This window comes from Mastacembelus armatus, chromosome 15, assembly GCF_900324485.2.
Source record: "Mastacembelus armatus chromosome 15, fMasArm1.2, whole genome shotgun sequence".
NCBI classification, from domain to species: Eukaryota; Metazoa; Chordata; class Actinopteri; order Synbranchiformes; family Mastacembelidae; genus Mastacembelus; species Mastacembelus armatus.
In genome coordinates this window covers 6658242-6679010 of record NC_046647.1, presented here as the reverse complement: position 1 = coordinate 6679010, position 20769 = coordinate 6658242, and the positions used below count along the sequence as shown (strand labels likewise).

Sequence of the window (20769 nt, the reverse complement as noted above, 5' to 3'; positions counted from 1 at the left end):
TGGCAACTGACGCTCCAGGGTCAGTCTGGTTTTCTTGTAACTAGTGACTGTGAAATGGAAATGACAAAACACAAAAATACAACCAAGGAAATACAGGGTGTCCATATAGTCTCTTTACAATTTAAAAAATATATTATTAAGGCAACTGATGAGATTAGAGAGAAATCTTAATCAGATTTATTGTATGTACTCAGTGGTGATCAAAGTTCTTTCTATGGGGTTATGTTGAAGATATCGCGTATCGAACAAAGATACAGGACATCACTGATCTAAAGCAAAAGATCCCTGATCCCATGTGACAATGACATCAGCGAACATGGCAAGAAATCGAGTACCGTCTTGACGTTCTTCACGCAACTAATGGTGCCCATATTAAATATGGTGTATTAAATGAGGCAAAAAAACTTAAATATCTACTCCTCCTTTTGTAATAATTTCCACATATGAAATATGTTTGTCTGTTCATTTGCTGTTATAATTTTTTTAAATTGTTAAGAGACTTTATGGACATCCTGTATTTTACATCCTGGTGTGATCGATGTAACGGCCCCTCCACTGTGGGGTTGGTTTGGGACACCCTACTAGCAATAACTGACATCTAGGCGTCCTCTGGAAATGCTCTGCTGACTTGTAGTGCCACAGGCATTTAGAACCAGCATCAGTATCTGACCACCACAGTTGAATATTAACTGAAGTGCAGGTCTGAGGGACTAGTGCTGGCTGAGGGAGTTGCTGCAGGAGAGGGCGTGGGAGGGACTGTGTGTGTGTGTGTCCTCTGCTGTAAGTCTGAAGGTTTGTGATAATTAATATGTGTAGTGGGCTTGATGAATGAGGACAGGTGGAGGATTTCATCATGCCTAGACAGCCTGACTCCCTCCCCAGGCAAGAGGGATCCGTGACCTGTCCAGCGGCTCGAAAAAACACACCATACTATGTGAGGCAAGATCTACCCTTGAAACTCACTAAGCGCATATGTGTTTGAATCCTCAGTGGTGCAGCTCAGGTGTTCTCAGTCTCCTAACCACAGCACCTGTTAAAAATCTGTTCATATAAATGCAATTCACAAGACATGCCTATTTATGCATGCTTTCAAATACCATGTGCAGAAAAGTGTTACAAACTGTGAGTGTAAGTGTGTATCTGTATGTGTCTTTCTCAGAGGGTAATTACTCTATGTCATGTGTAGGAATGTGATTAATGAGGTTGTGGTCAAAAGGCTGTGAGCATAGATGTCCTGGCTTTGCTTCTGAAACACAGTTACTGATATGAGAAACCCATTCATATTCTCTACCTGACACCTCTCCTGCTCTACACCACACTCCAGTGTTAAACAAAAAACATATGTAATATTAGCTGTGAACAATAAGAAACTTATCCTGTAGGAGTTATGAGCTCCTAGAATTATAAAATATAAAGTATACTAAAATAAAAGATCTAATCTTATTTTCTTATTGCTCTGAAACATTGGAAATATTATATAGTCTGAATATAATTATATCATTATAGAGAATTCTTAACTCTAACCAACAACTACCTCTGTTAATGGCTCGGCCTTCTCCAATATCTCTCCAATGCTGGCATGTTTGGAAGGAACAGGCTCCAGCTGCCCACTGGAATCTATTAACTCGGACTACAAACAGGAGACGGGCTCATGTTCCAGCTGACTCACCTGATCCTTTTGTGCTGAACACCACAGCACAAGACTGTGGAATGAATGCGGCAAACAGGGTTGAATGAATTGCAGCAGTACAATAGCTGATCCATTTCAGCAAGCAAGACCATCCAGTGATATTTCCTGTCAAGTGGATGAACCAAAGAGCCAAACACAACTATTAGCAGACCATCCCAAAGGAGAACACCACAACCTCCATCAGGACTGTGATCATGGCTGATGCTTCCATGGGAGGATGGCGTGGAGGCTGCCTTTGTTAAGGAGAAGTAATGAGCTGGCAACTGAGTGCACAGAAGTAGCGTGAAGGGCGATCTTCTCTCCAGTGGAGGTAGGATGCAGAAACTTCATTGAAACAAACACCCAAGGCGTCCTTTGGAGTGGTTCAATCCAGGTAGAGGAAGCAGCGCAGGGGAGCTTCTGGCTTTGACTAAGAAGAAAGGACAAGACATAGAAAAACAAGGATTCTAGGCCTACAGTTGCACCACCTTGAGATTATTCTTGAATTAATGGAGCCAACCATCAGGGAAGCGTGGCTCCCAGCTGATGACCATTTATCTAGCCTGATGGCAACAGCAGACGCACTGCCTAACAGCAACTGATGAGAAAATAAATAAACTCTATCATATATAAATATGAATGAAATAAAATCAAATTGACTGAAATAAAAAAATCAACCTGAAAAATGCAGAATGTCCTGCAGCTGTGTTAGACAGACTTCACTACTGTGTGACAAGTGCAGGCAATAATGATGCATCGAAAGTGAAAAATATCAAAACCTGTTTTATTCTAGTTGTTTCCATGCTTAGTTGATCAGTTAAAGTAAAAATGTTTGTCTCATTTTTATAACAAATAAATTATGCTGTTATTGAAAGACTGAACATAGCAGTGTTGGAAGTATTACAATAAATGTGACTCCTAGGCAGAAAAGCTTTCATACATAAAAAGACCTTAGGGAAGCATCCAAAATTTGAAATTCTTTCTTCTTTTTTATTCTGTTTATTTATTTAGTTACTTACTCATTTATTTATTTTTTGTCTCGGTAATAAATTCTTGTTTCATGTGTAAAAAAGGACTTGATGTGTCAGTGGTTAGCTAATGGCCAGAAAGCAGTAGGATGAAGTTGCACGTGAGATCCCTTTTAAATATTTGGAAATACATAACTAATTGACTGTCATTCGGCCAGTTGCTCTCCTAATTTTCCATAAAAGTTTAATTTAAAAGTTATAAAGTAAAGATATTCGTTTTATCCAGAATATGCTTCACTTCATCTTTCTGTCTATCCACCAGGGCAAAAGCAAAATTTAATACAAAGTTCACTGACAAATTACAATATCAGGGAAGTAGAGTGCTCACAGCTTTTTCGACCCCCCACCCCACTCACCCTCCTCCACTACCTGAACAGTGGATGAGTGGACAATAACAGGGCAATTGCACTGGGCTTTGGGGAGTGGCGGTTTCAAATGCTGCCCACGTTTACACAGACAGTGTTTGCACTGAGGATGGGAGCTGCCTGGAAGCCGGCCGCTCTCAGCGAGCACAGCAAAGGAAAGAGAGGTTTAATTTAGCAGATGGTGGCACGGGGACCCTCAGGGCATCACATACTGTAATGTGCACACATACCTGTGTGCACATGTTGACAGACAAGTGAGTTGAGGAAGGTGTGGTCTTCGTCCTCCAAACACCCTGATGACAGGGTGGGAGAGGTGGGAAATTTACTGTTTATAAATGGAATGATGTATGGAGTAGATGGGTGGGATGTTCACTCACTGTTTTATTTTGAAAAATTTCTTCTCAACCTTGATGGCACATCTGTCCTTATGAATTTTAATTAACAACGATAGATGAATAGATCTGATGTACTTGGGTTTGAACGAGGGGGGATACATTGTGATGGTTTTTTTTTCCCTTCAAGGTTAGCTGTTGATCCAGTTGATTTAGTGCTCAGTGTGAAGCAATTAGTTTTCAAATAAAAAAAACAAACCTGTTTGTATTTGTTTCAGTAGTGGAAAAAAATAAAATAAAAATAATTGCAGGGAAAGAACAGAAAATCTGTAGCAAATACACACACATACATACACACACACAAATTTGTACACTCCGTTATCTTTCTCAGCCTGCAGGATAACATGCTGTAGTGTCACCAGTCACAGTCTCACACTGAAGGTAGCATCCCAAGCACCAAACCTCAAGCAAATCTGATTCCATACTAATTAACAGCATGCAGCAATTTCAAGGTACTGTACTGTAATTTCTGTTTCCATTATAGACCTTTAGCTGACAGAAATCCAGTGCTGCTTATAATAAGCAATCAAAAAATCTCAAATTATTTCTGTTTATCACCCACTTTTTAAGCAACCAGTAGCAAAGAGTGCAAAATAAGGTATGTACTGTACCCAATTCTGTTGTGGGGTTTCATAATAGTCAGATAAGAAACAGCTGAGCAGGGCTGAGTATAGGTAAGGAAGTAGAAGCTAGAGGGAAAGTTTATTTTCTTCTTTATCTTACATGGGTACAAAAGAAATGTAGCATTTCATTAAGCACAGTAAGTGGATTACAAGTTGAATCAGACACTGTTTATTATTGTTGTGGATGTGGAATATTCCAGGAACAGTATATTGGTAATTGGTACATGGGGTGCTCTATTTTCAGGAACAGAAATTGATTTTTTTTTTGCCTTCCTTCCTCCAGGCTTCCTCAGTTTGGAGATGGTCTATTTTATCATAGGCGGTGTGTGGTTTGTTAGTGGCTGATTTTGGACTCAGTATTGCTTTGTGCTCCCTTTTATTTTTAACCCTTGTTTAACCACATAAATTGGCCAAAAGCTAGTTTTAATACGGAGTGTAAAGGTTAGACATAACGAGAAAAGGCATTTTTGAAGTTGCAGCTTGAGTGTCAAACTCGTTTACACCTTGTAACAAAATGTAATCTCTGCCTGGGTAAGAAGAAACTGTGTTTCAGATACAAAAACAGTTGAATGTGTTCAGACATGTAGGTCACATTCAGCAGTGATCAGATGATCAGATTTCTTGTCAGTCAGCCTGGAGTGTCATGCATCTGTTTTTTTTTTTTAGTTATTTATTTGTTTTTTGATGTGACAGTTTCAAAGCTTGACATAAATACTTTAAAACATCTAAAACTGACATAATATATTGGTTTCTGAGTATATAATAGTAGACTGAGCATGTTTTGTAGTGACTTCTTGTTCTAGTGCTTGTTTTCCACAACTAAAATGATGAATAAGGCAGACCCAGAAAATTCCTGAAGCTTACAACATTATATTATTGGCTGTAATGTGTAGTAACAAACTCAAAATGAAGAGAAAGCCACTCATACCTGTATATTGTATATTTAATATTAAAATGACATATGACCTTCAAAAGCATTATGAACATACTGTCAAAATATTGAACCCACTTTATTTCTGAAGCTCTCAGTAACTAACGGACTGTAATCAATGGCATATTGGCTTTGTTTCTGTTAGTATGACTTGCAAGATAAACCATCACCACTTTTTGGATAAATGTCATCTTTCTGCAAAAAAAAAACCTCACTGCCATGGGAATTTAATGTTGAAATGTCATCACCACAGCTAGAAACATCCTCACTGTGGGTAGAATAGTTATCACTGTGGGTGCAAACATTATCACTGCAGATAGAAATGTCTTCACCGTGGGTATCAGTGTCATCACTGCAGGTAGACACGTCATCTTGGGTAATAACATTCTTACTATGTTTCCTGCACTGGACACATACAAATTTGGTGATTATCACCACCGGAGCCAACATGAAACTTACAATAACATTGGCCTGTGATGTGACAGTAGTGTCCTGGGAGAATTGGGCAGTTATAAAAATAGACCAATATACTGCACGAGGACATCTTGGAAGCAAAGCAGAGGAGTAGCTTCTTAAGCTGGGATCAGGCTGCAGGATTTAAAGAATCTCCACATATCTCATATTTACAGGCCTTCCACTGCAGATTTGTCTCATAAAATCTTGTCTTACATTCCAAGTGAAGCTCCCAACTAAGTTGAGATAAGGATAGGAAATTACAGATTACAAGATTCATTGGGATTTGTAAACAGGATTTGGAAAATTGGAGCATCTGAAATGTTGCAAATGTGCATTTTTGCAATTTGTGGTGACAAACTCAGAACAAGCGTGGCACACCGCCTGCAGTAAATACAGTTGCAATCATAATTTATGGAAGCAAAATGAAGTGAGAAATATGGTTGACAGAAGAGCCGTGCCAGTGTGGAAACCATGAGCTACACTATTTTTAGTTTGGTTTTCCTACTATATGATGATTCTTGAGGCTAGTGTATACATTAAATGAAGTGTACTTTAATACTATCTACAGGCAGTAGTGATCATGTACGTTACACACAGCCTTACCCGTGTTGAAAACATGCTAAAATGTAAAAACTGGGGATAAAGCCTGATACAGCAGATACAGACATATGTGAGAAATCATGTAATGTATGTCAAATATGAATTTGAGCATCGCAACACTGTAGAACTGCTTGGCTTTTTGCGGTGGCACTCTCAAAATGTTTCGCATGTGCATGACTGTCCCTGGAGGATGAACATAATAAATGTTGTGTGGCTTGGGCTATAAGAAGTACGATAACATCACAATACAGCTGTAGGACATAACCAGTTTGACCTGGCTACTGCAATCTCCTGATGTCAGTCTGTTGGATTACACACCTGGGGATGAACTTGAATGAAGCATACGTATGGGAGAAGCAGCCTGCATCTATCTACTCCAATGTCTATGTGATCAGTTGAAACAGTGGGACACTCCAGCTCCCTTTTCTGAGCCACTACCATGAGTGACACTATACTGTATGTGAGAGCTAATGCTAACCAAAACCAAAAGCAAACACAGGTTTCTTTTGTTCTCACCACACATCCTTTTCATTATGTTCCATGCACATCAGAAAATGGATTGGACAATGAACTGGGCTTTTTTACTTGTCCACTTCACAATCAAACATCTAAGACAAGATTTAGTCGGTAGCAGGCTAAAGTCCTGGTTAACAAGACAGCCTTGCATGTCAGAGACAGCAACATATTAGGTTGTGATGTGTACCATCAGTTTGTAAATGAGCTAGGTATTATATGGTTGTATAACCAGGAGGAAGTTAGGTCTTTGTGTATTTGTTTACAAAGCAATTCCTTAGGAGCAATATAAGTGGTAAACGAGATGGATGGCAACACTTTAACTTTTTTGTTTCATTCATACTCCCAAGCACATCAGAACCCCCCTCGTCTGATCATTTATTTCTGCACTTCCTCCTCCTAATATTTGATAGCCACTTGTTTCCAGTCAGTGTGCAGGCCCTATAATCAGGATCTCCTCTGCATGGCTGCAATGTCTCTGGTAATTCTCTGTCTACGTTAATGCCAAAGCCACGCAGTGGGTCTAAGTGTCTTCTTGCATTTAGCCTGATTAAAACCCCTATTCTCCTCTGATGAAATTGTCATTCATTTTTACAAAGATAGGAATTTGCTGGTTCACCAAAGAACCCTGCACATATTTCTCTTTTTTTTTTCTCTGCCTGTCAAAAAGGTTTCAAGGAATTTTCATTTGGATGCAGTGTGTGGACGCATGATGGATTATGCAGTGACAGCAATCACTGAATGTAATCTGTAGGTGTTTGCTCCAGCAATGTCTAATTCCACTCTTCAGGTTTTCTGACCAGTTTAAAATCCCTGTTTGCACTAAACCATTTCCCTAGCTCATTACTTTTTTTGTTTTTTTTGTAACCAAATCTCAAATAATAGTTATACTTGACCACCAGAAGAGCTGGGAAATTAAAATCACTCGTCCACATGATGACTTGCTTAGTGAAAAATTGGCATATTCATGAGCTCATATGTGTGAGGCCCTTTTTTTTGTCCTTCCTCCCCTTAAACAAGGTGCCTGTTCGCTGGTAATGACACCCCAGTGACAGGTGAACAATTCAAATATGGACATTCATTGCAGGATAAAGTTGCCATTTGATTGGGTCATTCACATAGAGGTCAGAGAAACAATTAAGGGACCTTAATAGGTATGATTGTAGAGTGTGAAGCTGCTGTAATAATGTTGCTCAGCGTTGGAGTAAGCCAGGTTTCATACAACTTCACTGCTGTGATGAGAATTTTTGTTCATTTTTTCACTTTCAGTTCCACATATTTTGTTATATTACTGTTAGAGCAAGTTTTAGTATTTCATTGAAGTTGTTTGTTCCAAAACTTTATTTTCCATCAGGCTTCTCAAACATGCTCTTCACAACTATTGTACGCAATATACTGAGAACAGATAGTACAGGGTCTAAAAGAGTCTACAGCTTTGCTGTACTAAGTGTACTTAGGCCCAGCAGTGCATTTCTAAATGCTAAGGCCTGTTCACAATGACACATAGCAGATAAAATGTGTACCATGCTCCAGAGGTGAAAGAAATAACCCTTTAAAGTATGAATATGGTCCTGAATTCATAACCTTATTTAAGTACTGAAGTAATATCATGTAATTAAAGTACTCATGCAGTTTGCAGAAAGTGCATAATGTAGCTGTTTAACGTTACTTGACGTCACTTGAATACATTTCATAATGCACTCCTGCTTGTTGTTTTGCCTAGCCCATGTTCCTAATAGGCCAATTTACACTATAATTAGTATAATTAGAAATGTGACTCATACACCAAAGCGACTTATATATGTTTTTTCTGTTCAACAGGGCCGTTTTTGCTACAAGTGACTCATGCCCCTTTTCCATTACACAACTTTAGCACTACTCGGCTCTACTCAACACGGTTTAGGTCATTTTCCATTACAGCTGAGTGCCACCTCAATGGGTCATAGTGCGGCGGTGCCAAACTGCTGTGATGCCACCAAACACAGAATATTCCGCACCTGCTCATAGGACCACGGTGTTGTTTTCTGAGTATCGTTAGCCATTTGCCTCACAAAAGACTATAAGAATGAAAAAAGCTGTTGCCGGTTTTTAGAAATGGCAGATTTAATTATTGTGTCATCAATTCATAATCTTTGTTGTGACCTTTACTCCAAAACCAAAAATTTCAATCTCCTGGTTGCACTAGAGGAAAACATTACTGACAACCAGAGGAAAAGTCAGCCAAGAAAAAAAAAAAAAAAAATCATCCTCTCCATGAGTGTCTGTACCAAATTTCATGGCAATCCATCAAATAGTTGCTGAGATATTTTAGTCTGGACCAAATCAATGAACCAACTGACACTGCCATCTCTATAGTCAGATACAAATTCACTTATTGAGCCAGTGGATTTTGTAAAAATTGCCATTTGTGAAGAGAAACTAACATTGCAGAAAGTCTTCCTCATTACAAGGGAATAATAATACGGCTGCATTTAAACAGTCTCTGTACATGCTGGTTTCATTCTTGATACGATTTTTTTCAAAAATGGTGCAGCTTTAAGTGGCTGATGTGATGGTGCAAAACTCAATGTGGGAACAAGCTAAGGGGAGGCAAACTGCCATGACAATAAAACGAAGAGAGAAAGACATTAAGTAACACTTGACAGACATTAGAGGCGTGATAGTTTTTTGTCGCTATTTCCGCAGACTTGTTTCCCTGGCCTGGCTGTATCAGCAGGATGGTCATCTAGTCAGCCTTCACTGCAGGACAGCTACATCAGTTGGCATCAACAATAAATCATATTGACAGCTATTGCCTGACAGCAGGGGAATAATGATAGAGGAGGGAATGTAAAAACAGACAGAAATTTAGGTGAATTAAGAGAGAGGATGGAAGAATGATGGACATGATTTGGGTGGGGAAAACCTGTAAAAGAAGTGAAGCATGTTAATGATTATTGCATGAATATTAACTTTTCATCTACTGTATTCTCCCATCCCCTCTTTCCTCCTGTCACCCATTTCACCATTGTCACCTCACTCACTGTGCTGTACCTCTGCCTCCACTTTTCCAGCCTCCCATCCACCTACACAGTGCCTGTTACCAACGCTTAATGGGTGAACAGAAAGGATGAGAAGTATTTATAGATTCTATTGAGCTTGTAACTAAATCACTAAAAACTAAATGGAATTTAATAGCAGGCTATTATCCCACTTGAAACCTGCAATCTGTTTTTCTGGAATTATAGTATAAAGAGAAGAAATTAGTTGTTCCTATGAATTTCAGAGATGCAGGAAGGCAAACAAAGGGAATATAATTATGGAGAAGGGGGTGTTGGGGATTGGGCTGAACCAGGGCATGGACTCACTCAGGAGACAGATCCTGTTCTATTATTGATTAAAGTGAATGGCACAAGGTTTCAGTAGGGCCGTGTGTCGTGGTCGTGTCCCCTTGTCGTGTAACGTTAATTTACACAGTCCGTGTGGTGGAACAGGCAACCGTCCATCCGGGGCTCCTGTTTCAGTTCGTCCCATGATTTATTTACAGAGACACTTCACTGAACAATCATTGGTGAGGTTCAGGCTTATCTTGTGGTCACTGTGTTGCAGTGCCCTCTAAAGTTAGGGCTGGTTTTATTGTAGAAAAACCAGGATAAGTGAGGACGAAAAGCTGTATTGTCTGTAGCTTGTAGCGGTGGACCTCCTTTGACTGGTGGAACTGTGCAACAGGTCCTCTATACCACACAAAAACTTAATACAAAATACTTGATTAAGGTTACAGAATGATTGTAGTCATGCTTTAAAAACTCTTGACTGCTGGTCCATTGTTTTTCTGAGCCATTCATCCAGTCCAACCACCCACTTACATGGACTTTGTTGCTGTCTAATATCACCTGACTCTCTCCTTTGTTCCCATGTTAATTACTGCCACTTTAACACACCCACAAAGCATTCATGATGTGATAATGTTGCTGTTATGTTGTTGTTATAACCAGTGCTTGGAGCCAGAACTAGCTTTTTTATGGGAAGCTTCCCCCTGGCTTTTAAACATATACAGTATATTTCAGCTCTACAGTTCAAAAGAAAAAGGATGAACTGGTTTCTCATGTTTGAGACCTTTATCCTCTGCCTCTAACTACACCCTTCACTTGAACTGGTCAGAACAAAACTGTTTGAATCAGCAAAGTGATTTGCACTTCCTACCTTTAGTAGTAATCATGGTCTCTGTAAATGTGTAAATATGTCATGGAATTATGTCTGATTACCAAGAGCACACGCAGTGCTGGACTAGGATTTAGTAAAGCATACTGCCAGTTTTAATGTCTGTTTAGCAACCCTGTTGTCAGTTCGTGTCGTATGGTGATGAGTCAGAGTGTACCCAGTTCATGAAAGGGTGTACATGAGCAATACTGTTTGTTGATCAGAGCCTGCCCAGAGATGATGTGATTCTGTTTGCAGAATCAAGAGCTGCGGTGGATGAAATACTAGAAGGCACACAGCTAAGAAGCTGCAGTACATCCAGGACCCTATTTTTGTAATGATGTGGTGCAGGATGTGGCAACGGATTTTTCTGTCATCTTGTGGCCACAGCAGCACTATGTTGGTACCTTGGTGTGATCAGGAGATACCTCAAATTACATTACATAACTTGTTGGAGGAAATGGTATATTTTGCTCCATGTTGTTTTTCGGATCCCATTTGCCACCCTTTAACATATCTTTAAGTTTTAGAATCTCTTGGTATGTGCAGTAAAGCCTTAAGTAATAACAGAAAATCAATCCTTCCTCTGCCATGACACTCTAACCAATTGTCTCTGTAAGCTCACATTCCAGCACTGTGACACCAAAATTACCCTCCACTGATTGATTATTACTGATGCAAACTATATGGCACCTTTAGTTCCCCCAATGACACAGTGACCATCACACAGAATGGCCAAAAATACAAAATGAGTGCCATCAAGAGCGAAAAGCTACAGCATGTGCATCTGGCAAAACTGCCTCTGTAAAGCCTGCCAATGCACTGTCACAAAAATATAACCCTGAAAGCCCTTGTAGACGTGTCTGCTGGCTGATTTATGTGCTGTGCTCTAACCTCTTCCAGCACTGTAGTTATGGAATCAAACTGAACGCATCCTTCACTGACAGTGGGAGCGTACATACAGTTTTTGGGTTTATCAAAGTTAACAAGTGCCCTCCTTGACATCTGAAATTCTCTGATGAAATTACATGGCACCTGATACCTTATGATTACACAGTCACAAGAAAACGTTATGTCACTATTTGCATTTTGCAGTCTGATCTTCACCAAAGTCACTGATATCAACAGACAGTTCACAAAACACAAACAACATCCAACAACACACTCATTAAGCATACAAATTAATGGTAAAAAAAAAAGCAATGGAAATAGGGGTTGAATCACCTTTGGCAGGAATAACCTCAACCAAGTGCTTCTTGTAGTGGTGGATAAGACCTGTACAATGTTCAGGAGGAATCTGGACCATTTCTGCTTTCAGAACTGCTTCAGTTCAGCCTTATTCTGGTGTGATCGGCTCTCTTGAGGTCATTCCACAGCATCTCTACTGGGTTGAAGTCTGGGCTCTGACTGGGCCGCTCCCAAAGGTGGATTTTCTGTCACTGAAGACAGATATACTTTGATGTTTCATTGTCCTGCTGCATCACCCAGTTTCTTCTGGGCTTCAGCTGGCAGACAGCCACCCTGACATTATCCTGTTGGATTCTCTGATAAACTTAGAATTTGTTGTCCTCTTCACGCCCCAAGAGGGAGCCCCAAAATCATGATGCTCCCTTTGTACGTCACTGCTGGGATGATGTTTAGATGTTGGTTCTGTTTACCATACTTAGTGCTGTGTGTTCATCCCAAACAATTCTACCAATTCTTTTCAGGCTGTAAACAGCCCCAACAACTTCTACCATCTAGGTTAGTCAGACTGTATGTGGCCTGAATGATTAAACCCAGGGCAGGCAGAAGTTCATCAAGCACTTGCTGCATTGTCTGTTCTGTCCTTTCATCAGCTCCTCTCTAATCTGGATTTTAGAACAATGACAGTAAGAGGACAATATTCAGAAACCTAAGTATGAAAGTTAACCTGACATTTTTTTTTTTTTTTTGAAAAATGAGAGGGACATGTCAACCTGAGCGTCTGCACTAATTCAGTCCTTGATATTGACGTTTAATTTAAATCTTAAGATGATGAAATTGTAAAAGTGGAATTTTCAAATTATACAGCGTATATCTTCCCCAGCTTATCAAGAGAACAGTCGCACACCACAGTGGATGTTCATTGTAACATTTCATTCACTGACTTTTTAACATTAAACAGGTTCTACAGGGTCTTCTATATCCAGGTTAAAACATAAAAGCTTTTCATATATTTCAGTGTTACATTATAGATTACAAGTGAGGAGCTACCACAGTAAAAGTAGCTCCTTCACCTTAAAGTACAACCCAGAGTTGCCCTTGCAATTGTATTAGAGCACAAATGATTAATAATTAGGCAATCACAGCTTACTCAAATGCTTCTTGTTGGCTCGTCTTCATTTTTTTTAATCTACAGCCTGGATTTCTAGCCCTCTAACCTCAAAATTTGCTATTTCCCCAGTGGTGGGGCTGGAGATCCTGGCTCGTATCAGTAAGAAAATGTGACATGAAAACTCCCAAACAAAGCTCATATTTTGCCAAAGTGCTGTTTTAATTGAGCACAATGAAAGCAGTGCTGAGACAGCAGCATCCGATCACACTGTCTGGAGCAGGAAACAAATTGATCATGCAAAACCAGCCCCTCTTCAACAAACCAATTAATTATTTACGGGCTTCAGTGGAGCAGAGAAAGTTAATTTATTGTTGTCATTAGAAGAGTGTTCTGTTTGGGTCCATATAAGGAAGAGTCAAGCTATAATTACAGGCAGCAGATTACAGAGAGCCTCATATGCCTGTGCTAGGCAGCCCTTCTCACACACCACATGTTCACAAGATGGCTCCAAACATAAGTGACAAACTTCAGTTTTTAATAAATGCCAACTAAATGGATGTTAGAAATTCAGTGATATCGGGGGGGGGGGGCACCAACATACTGTGGGGTACACTTCTCTACATCAGTGCATCAAGGTGAGAGGTGAAGCTCTGTGAGGTCAACACAAAAAAGATCTCCAGCTTGCACTTTAAGATGAAAATATGTGTAATAAAATATTTTAGTAACCTCTTAACTGTTCCCATAAGCTTTAAAGCAAGAATATGAAGCTTTTACTGAACAGTCATTATGGCCGCATGTAATTGTAGCATAATGTTAGATACTATAATGTTGTGAATTAGCACAAGTGGAGAAACATAAAATCAGCAAAGTGTAACCCCTGTAATGTGGTGTCATTATATCTGTCTGTATTTGATCTGAGTTTGGTGAAAAATGATTTTCAGTGGCTGGGCATGCTTTTTCTCTGGAACTGAGAAATGCTGATTGTGTTTGGCAGTTTATACTTCTCTGGTGCCAGTGTCTTTGTCATCTAACTTAAGTACTTCAGCAAATAGTACATCTGCCTGTCTGACAGTCATTCAGTGACGTTGGACGCCAGAAACAAATATTTGCTGAAATTTTTGCCTTCTAATCCACAGTTTGGAACGTGCAGAGCGAAGCCACACTGACATAAGCTGAAAACATTTACAAATGATAAAATCAAATGAGCTCAAATTGGACCAATCAAACCAATCTCGGCTAAGTCCGAGTCCATTGTGTAACATGTTTATACATATATCAGTATTGTCTATGTGACAATTCTTTGGATGCTTGGCATTGGAGAACATTTATAGGTTGTTAAGTAATAAAAACAGCTGAAGTTGTTAAATAAAAAAGATGAGCCAAAATTACATTTAACAAATGACAAATGATGTGTTTAGCCCTGACATAAGCAATATGTCCGAAATCTCTCCTGCTTCACTCCGTTTGCTTATTCAGTCACCATGATAGGTGGATACTGACGTGTCAGTTCAACATGACACTGGAAAAATAGACATTTTATTACACTTATCTCAGGCTCTTTGCTGTACCTGTTTTTTTTTTTTTTTACCTTTGGACAGCTTAATCAACTAAATAACGTTGATTCGCAAATGTTTACTCCTCCATGAAAGCAAAGAGCCATAACACCAGGGACGTCAAATGAGGATCCCATTGTTTCTGATTAGGAATTCATTATTTGCTGCCTGTCTGCCTCTCTGCCCTGTGCATGGACTGATTAGCAAGTCGGGGAAGGATAGGTAATGATGATAGCACTAAACTCAATAGCTGTTTTATAGGCAGTGGTGCTTTATGATGCTTGTACTAATTGATGGTGTGATTAGTGAGGTGTCTGTGCCCTCTCTGGTTGCTCAGGCTGTCCTGTGAACTGAGCTCTTGCAGACCAGAGCACAGGGGAAGTGTGGGTGTGTGGCGGATCGTTGCAGGAGGAAGACACAAGGGCATAATCGACTACCCACTTTTTCTGCCCCTGTCAGCCTTTTTCTGTGTGCTGTAATAAAGACAAATTAACTTAGAAGCAATCAAAGATTTTTTTTTTTTTTATCTCTTGGCAATAAAGTAATCTATTTCTAACTGTCAGTGAGAAAGTCCAAATAAAAAAAAGAGGAGACTCAGAACATTAGTTGAAACGTCTGTGTGAAAAAAAAAAAAAAAAAAAAAAAAAAACAACAAATCTTTCTTCTGCCTTTGTGCTTTTGAATGAGCCTCCTGTGATGGAAGTCGACCTTGAGCTCTTTATATTATATAAAGGTGAATGGCCTCAAACAGAAAATACTTTATTCTGAATATGTTCCTCTCACACAGTTAAGCCTGTGAAAATACAGCATGTTGAAACCGATGCCTCTGAAAGCTTTATGTTCGTCTGCCATTCGGTTTGACCTCAACACTCGAGTTCTTGATACACGGTCACTGCTGCTGTGGCCAAGCAGACAATCAGCACTGAAACAGAGAAGACAGCACTCTCGCTGAGCTTTTTGTTCAGATACATTTTCCTACTCACAAGGTTGTATAAGTGCATTTGCATGGATTTCAGGTTGTGTTTGCATACTGACTGACCTTTAGCTTCATCCTCTTAGCAGACCTTTTGTCTTACTATGTTTCTAAAGATATCTCTAGCTACATGTTAAATCTGTAGTGTTTATACAATCCATCATGTTATTTCTTTGTCTATATTTAATCTTTTAACTGCAGAAACAGTTACTGTAGCTTTGACATACAACATTAATGCATTTGGTCTGGTAATAGAGTGACATTGATAGACACCTTTGTAAATCGTGGTTTGCGCTTTAAAAGATTGTAAATTAGCTGAAGTTGTTACTGTATGTGAAAGTGTTGTCACATGTTTACACAACCAGCAGACATGGAGCAACATTTGCATTCATTTGGAATCATGTTTCTGGCCATCTGGTGAATGTAAGACCACATTAAGCTGGTTAAATTTGTAAACAGATTTTTTTCTCTGCATTTCCACCCTTTGTCCAGCCTAAAATGAAGCCCTAGTGATTATGACAGCAGCACAGTAGGAAGTCAGGAGATGTTGTTAAAGAGCAACAAAGTCTGGGTATGGAGGAGGAAGATGGCACACTGCTGTTCACTGTCTGTTTTAAACTATTGTTCTTGTTATTAATGTTGTAACCACAGCTTTTAAACCATGTCCGCAAAGGGTCTTAATAATGTTCCTATTTAAATCAATACAGGAACCAAAACTATTTCTTTCAATCTATCCATCCATCCATCCATCCATCCATCCATCCATCCATCCATCCATCCATCCATCCATCCGTCATCTATACCCACTTATTCCTAACCAGGGTCACAGGGATCTGCTGGAGCCTATCCCTGCTCTCTTTGGGTGAAAGGCAGGGGTCCACCCTGGACAGGTCACCAGTCCATCACAAGGCTCTTTGAAAAGATGTCCATTGAATAACATCTTTCATCATCAGCCTATATTCGGGAAATTACTTTCTGGGAAACTTGCAGATTGAACAAACCCTTAACCTCTAATGACATAAAATTAGTGGATTTCCCTAATTTCCTTTGTTCATATTGTTCATAGTGTTTTAGTCAAAGCAATATGTTTACATTTTTTTCTTTATTTCTCAGTTGTGAAATATGCTCATCTGGATTGATAGTGAGCTTCCTATATGTTTCCATCCTTCAACAGCCATACAGCTTTTCCTCCTGTCTCTTTGTTTCCCTCTCTCCCTCCCTCTCTTTTTGATGTCAGTTCAGTTGGCTCAGAGTTGGGCAAGCAGCCATGTCCATCAGCTCCATCTATCAAGCAGTGGGCCGGGTGGCAGAGAGAGGATGACGGGCAGCAGAGAAGAGGCAGATGTTTTCGCAGGAACTGATATGTGTTCACGTCCACAAGGGATGTCATTACGTAGCGGACAGAGAAACATGTAGCTGATTAGTGGCTTATTAAGTCAAGGACACAGGCTCACAGTTACACACCCCGCTTCCACTCTGGCTTGTGGTGCTGACAGCTTGCCAGTCACTGGGAACCTGAGTGTCTCAGAGAGATAACTTCTCTTTCCAATTAAACACTGCTCTGCTTTTAAACTCTAAGGTCCTTTTGATATACCAAAAAGCTCTGGAATAAAAGCTGCTTTTGCCATTTTAACAGTAGTTTCCCAGTGTATGCCTAAAGGGGAAAACATAGGTTTGGATTAATCTCTGGGAGAGTTCACACTGTGTTGTGCTAAGTAAATAAAGCAAAGTCTTCCTGAGGGCGTGTAAAGATTGTAGGAATTGAGGAAAATGGACAGTGCAGCAGGGATAGGGCTTTAGCCCTGATCCTAGACAATGGCAACATTTCTAATGCTGAGAATCTGATTTGTGGCCTGTGTGTTCTTACTTGCTTGGATCTCCTGGGTTGTCCACTGTTTCCTTTGCTGTGATGGTTGAAATGTGGATTTACTACAAATCACATCAGCCCCATACAGTCCTCTCCTTTCTTTCCTTTATTCCTTGATTCCTTCTCTGCCCCTGCCTCCACTTTTTATCACCTGTAGGTCTAATACAGTATATTTTGCTGCACCATAAACTACAGCAATATGTGTCTGCATTTCATGTGTTTTGAGCGGTTAGAGCAATAAATGGGCTCAGGGTTATGAGAACAGTGAAAAATACAGGCAGAGGTAGGCCGCTTAATGGGCCTCAAGATAGTTTCACTCAAATATAAAACACTTTCACCAACAATACACTGTTTTTTGGGAAAGAGAGATAATCTTTCTCTGGATGGTACTGATTGACTGTTTTTGTGTGCAAGAGAAAAGATGGAAACAGAACGAACCTCAGAGTCAGCTCATGTCAGAGTCCACAAATTTTCTGAAGTGAACTTTATTTATTTTTCTTATTTTTGCTTTGTTGCAACTTGGGTCTTATTTTTTGTAGTTTTGGTCATTTTTATCATTGCCAAGGTATTGTAACATCAAGCCTTCAGGGCTGCTCTTTGCACAGCTTGTCAGTGGTAAGTCAGTGTGTTTACACGCATTCAAGTACCCATGATACTGAGAGAGATCAGGTAACACAGGTAACAGAAATGTAGTTACTGTCAATATGCATATACATGCAGCTGGTCACTAGTTAGATTACTTCCCCACACCCAGTGTCATTTTGTCAACTACATTAAAAATAGTTCCATATTAAGGAATGGAAACCAATATTGTTTAGTTTATCTAGATTAGTTTGGTGCTCGTTTCTGTTGGATTTTGGAAGGAGTTCTTGAGATACCAGTGTGCATCCCTGGGTGCACAAAAATTAGTTTTCTGCAAAATAATCATTTGAGAAATGAGCTGACTGGAGAAAGCCAACCTGTAACCTGGTTAATATTGCATGTAAACATATTAAGTGCGAGTAAAATGTAAACAATATAGATTAAAAAACGGGGGGCAACATATACCAAATAATAATCTGAAATTTGTAAGTGACTCCTTGTAAAAATTTCTCAAATATATTAATCACTTAGAAATGAAAAGCAATAGTAGTGCCACAAACCATCAGTCTTATTTTTGACAGCTACAGATAAGGATGTCATTAACATTCAATTCAATTCAATTTTATTTATATAGCACCAAATCACAATATAAATCATCTCAAGGCACTTTACAAAAACAAAAAATAAACAACTCTTATGAGCAGCACTTGGTGACAGTGGAGAGGAAAAACTCCCTTTAATGGAAGAAGAAACCTCCAGCAGAACCAGGCTCAGTTTGGGCGGCCATCTGCCTCGACCGGTTGGGGTGAGTGGATAGAGGAGAGGGAAAAGAACAGTAACAATAAACAACAAATAGACACTGCAGGTTGGTGGGGCCAGTAACTGCACATCAGCAATAACATGGTCTTACATCCCTGAAACTATCAATAGTTTGTCTCCAAATCAGAGGGAGTAAAAACCAGTGGATCAAACCCTCTGGTTAGCCAAAGATATTTGGAAGCATAAACAAAGGTGACTGGAGAAATTATCACCACTGCATCATAAACATCCATCACAGCTCAAAATAACTTTCTGATAGAGTTTTGACTACATGCAGATTTATTTTTTTGTTGCTGTATTAATATATATGTGTTACCATGTTTCATCACTGTGTACAGTTATATTACCAGAAAAGGTGACTAAAACTAAGTTGTGCTTTAACTCTAACCCAAAATAAACTCTAAAGAGATTTAAAGAGGTTTGATATGAACAGTGTTTCATGCAGTGTGCATTGTGCACTGTGGTTACCTGTCATTTGCATTATAAATAACAAGCCACTATGGTGGGAGACGTGCCTTGTAGTGTTTTTTCCTCTCCTGGTTGCCTGCTACTTCCTCTTAGTTATCTCTGCCGTCGGCTGGCAGTGGGAGCCGACATGCAACGTGTCAGGTCCACTTTAGCTCTTGCAGGCAGGATGTGTCAGAATCGCAGCCCTTAGCTCTCACAGTCCTCTCTCCGGGCTGTCTTCTCCCAAGGTGAGTCAGGCCTCGTCACCAATCCTATAGAGAAAAAGTGTTGGTGGACAGCCAGCAGTTAATAAGCGTGTCATGATTTGTCAGGGAAAGTACTCATCTGCTGGAGAGGGCAATCACTTAGAGCAAGGTTAGAGTGTTTATGGGTTGGAAGGGAGCGGGGCGGTCAAATGTAATCTACACAGGCACAGCACAAACTGAGTGAATACAATTCGGAGCTGATATTGACAGCTTGAGGTGGAGATAGGATTCCAAATATGAGCATGGTAAAGTCTAAGCAAGTACAAGCCATGAACATTATCAGGAACACTGAAGCTTAAGGTTGAGAATCTGTGGATCTACCCTGGTGTCACAGTGAAAACATCTTGCACATTTCTGCACAAGTCACTGACTATCTGTTTGTTTGTCCTGTCTCTAGAAAGAGTTTCTGGCGGCTACGACTGAAAGGGACATCTTTGCCCATCTGGGTCTCGAGTACATCGAGCCTTGGCAGAGAAATGCGTAGGCCTCCGCTTCTCGCTGGCTGGATGATACCCTGCGCGTACATCACTGTTTATCCCATCTGCTTTCCGTTCTGCAGCTATTCTGTGATTCACTTTCACTCAGCTTTTGATTTTCATGCACTTTTGTGTTGTTGTTGCCATTATTGTTGTCTGGATTACATGCGGGTTGTATGATTCATAATTCTGCTTATTCACTATTGTCTGTTGGCGAGTAAACTCTCTTTTACCATTCACAGCTTGACTGTCTCTAAGTGTTGTAATCATAAGCAGGACACAAAAACAAATCAGTCAGTATGAATCGCCTGGGGCGCCTGTGAGTGAGGTGCAGGAGAGAGGGAGCAAATTGATGGAAGGGTGGGGGAAGAGGGTTTGGGGGGTGACCACAGAGGGAAAGGGAGAGCGAGGGAGAAGACATGAAGCGATGAGAAAAGTGAGGGGAGGGAAGAGAGCTTTTGTCGAGCAAAATGTTGTAATCACCCTCCTCCTGGCAGGAAAGTGCTCGGCGTGAAGCTGAGCCAGGTCTCTAGGGAATTGAGAGGCGGGTAATGAGCTTCAGATAGAAGAGCGTTCGCCGTCGCCATTTAGCCTCCATTTAAGCCTACGTCCACTGGAGATCATTTAGCTGGCATTCTGCTATCCAAAGACCCATAGTCTCCACTCGTGTTCCACAATGAATCCTCTCCCCAGATGCTCAGCTGAAATTAGAGGCAATCAGCTGCACCGGGAAA

General features: G+C 40.1%; 1 protein-coding gene across 1 annotated transcript in view; it reads left to right on the top strand.

Moving 5' to 3' along the window:
* dntt (deoxynucleotidyltransferase, terminal) overlaps positions 1–20083 on the top strand; it is a 66335-nt gene extending 46252 nt beyond the window's left edge. Inside the window, exon 11 of the mRNA XM_026309743.1 lies at positions 19957–20083. Within this exon, the coding sequence (XP_026165528.1) occupies positions 19957–20043 (87 nt within the window). The 3' untranslated portion in view covers positions 20044–20083. The remainder of the gene's footprint in view (positions 1–19956) is intronic.
* The last annotated feature ends 686 nt before the right edge of the window (positions 20084–20769 follow it).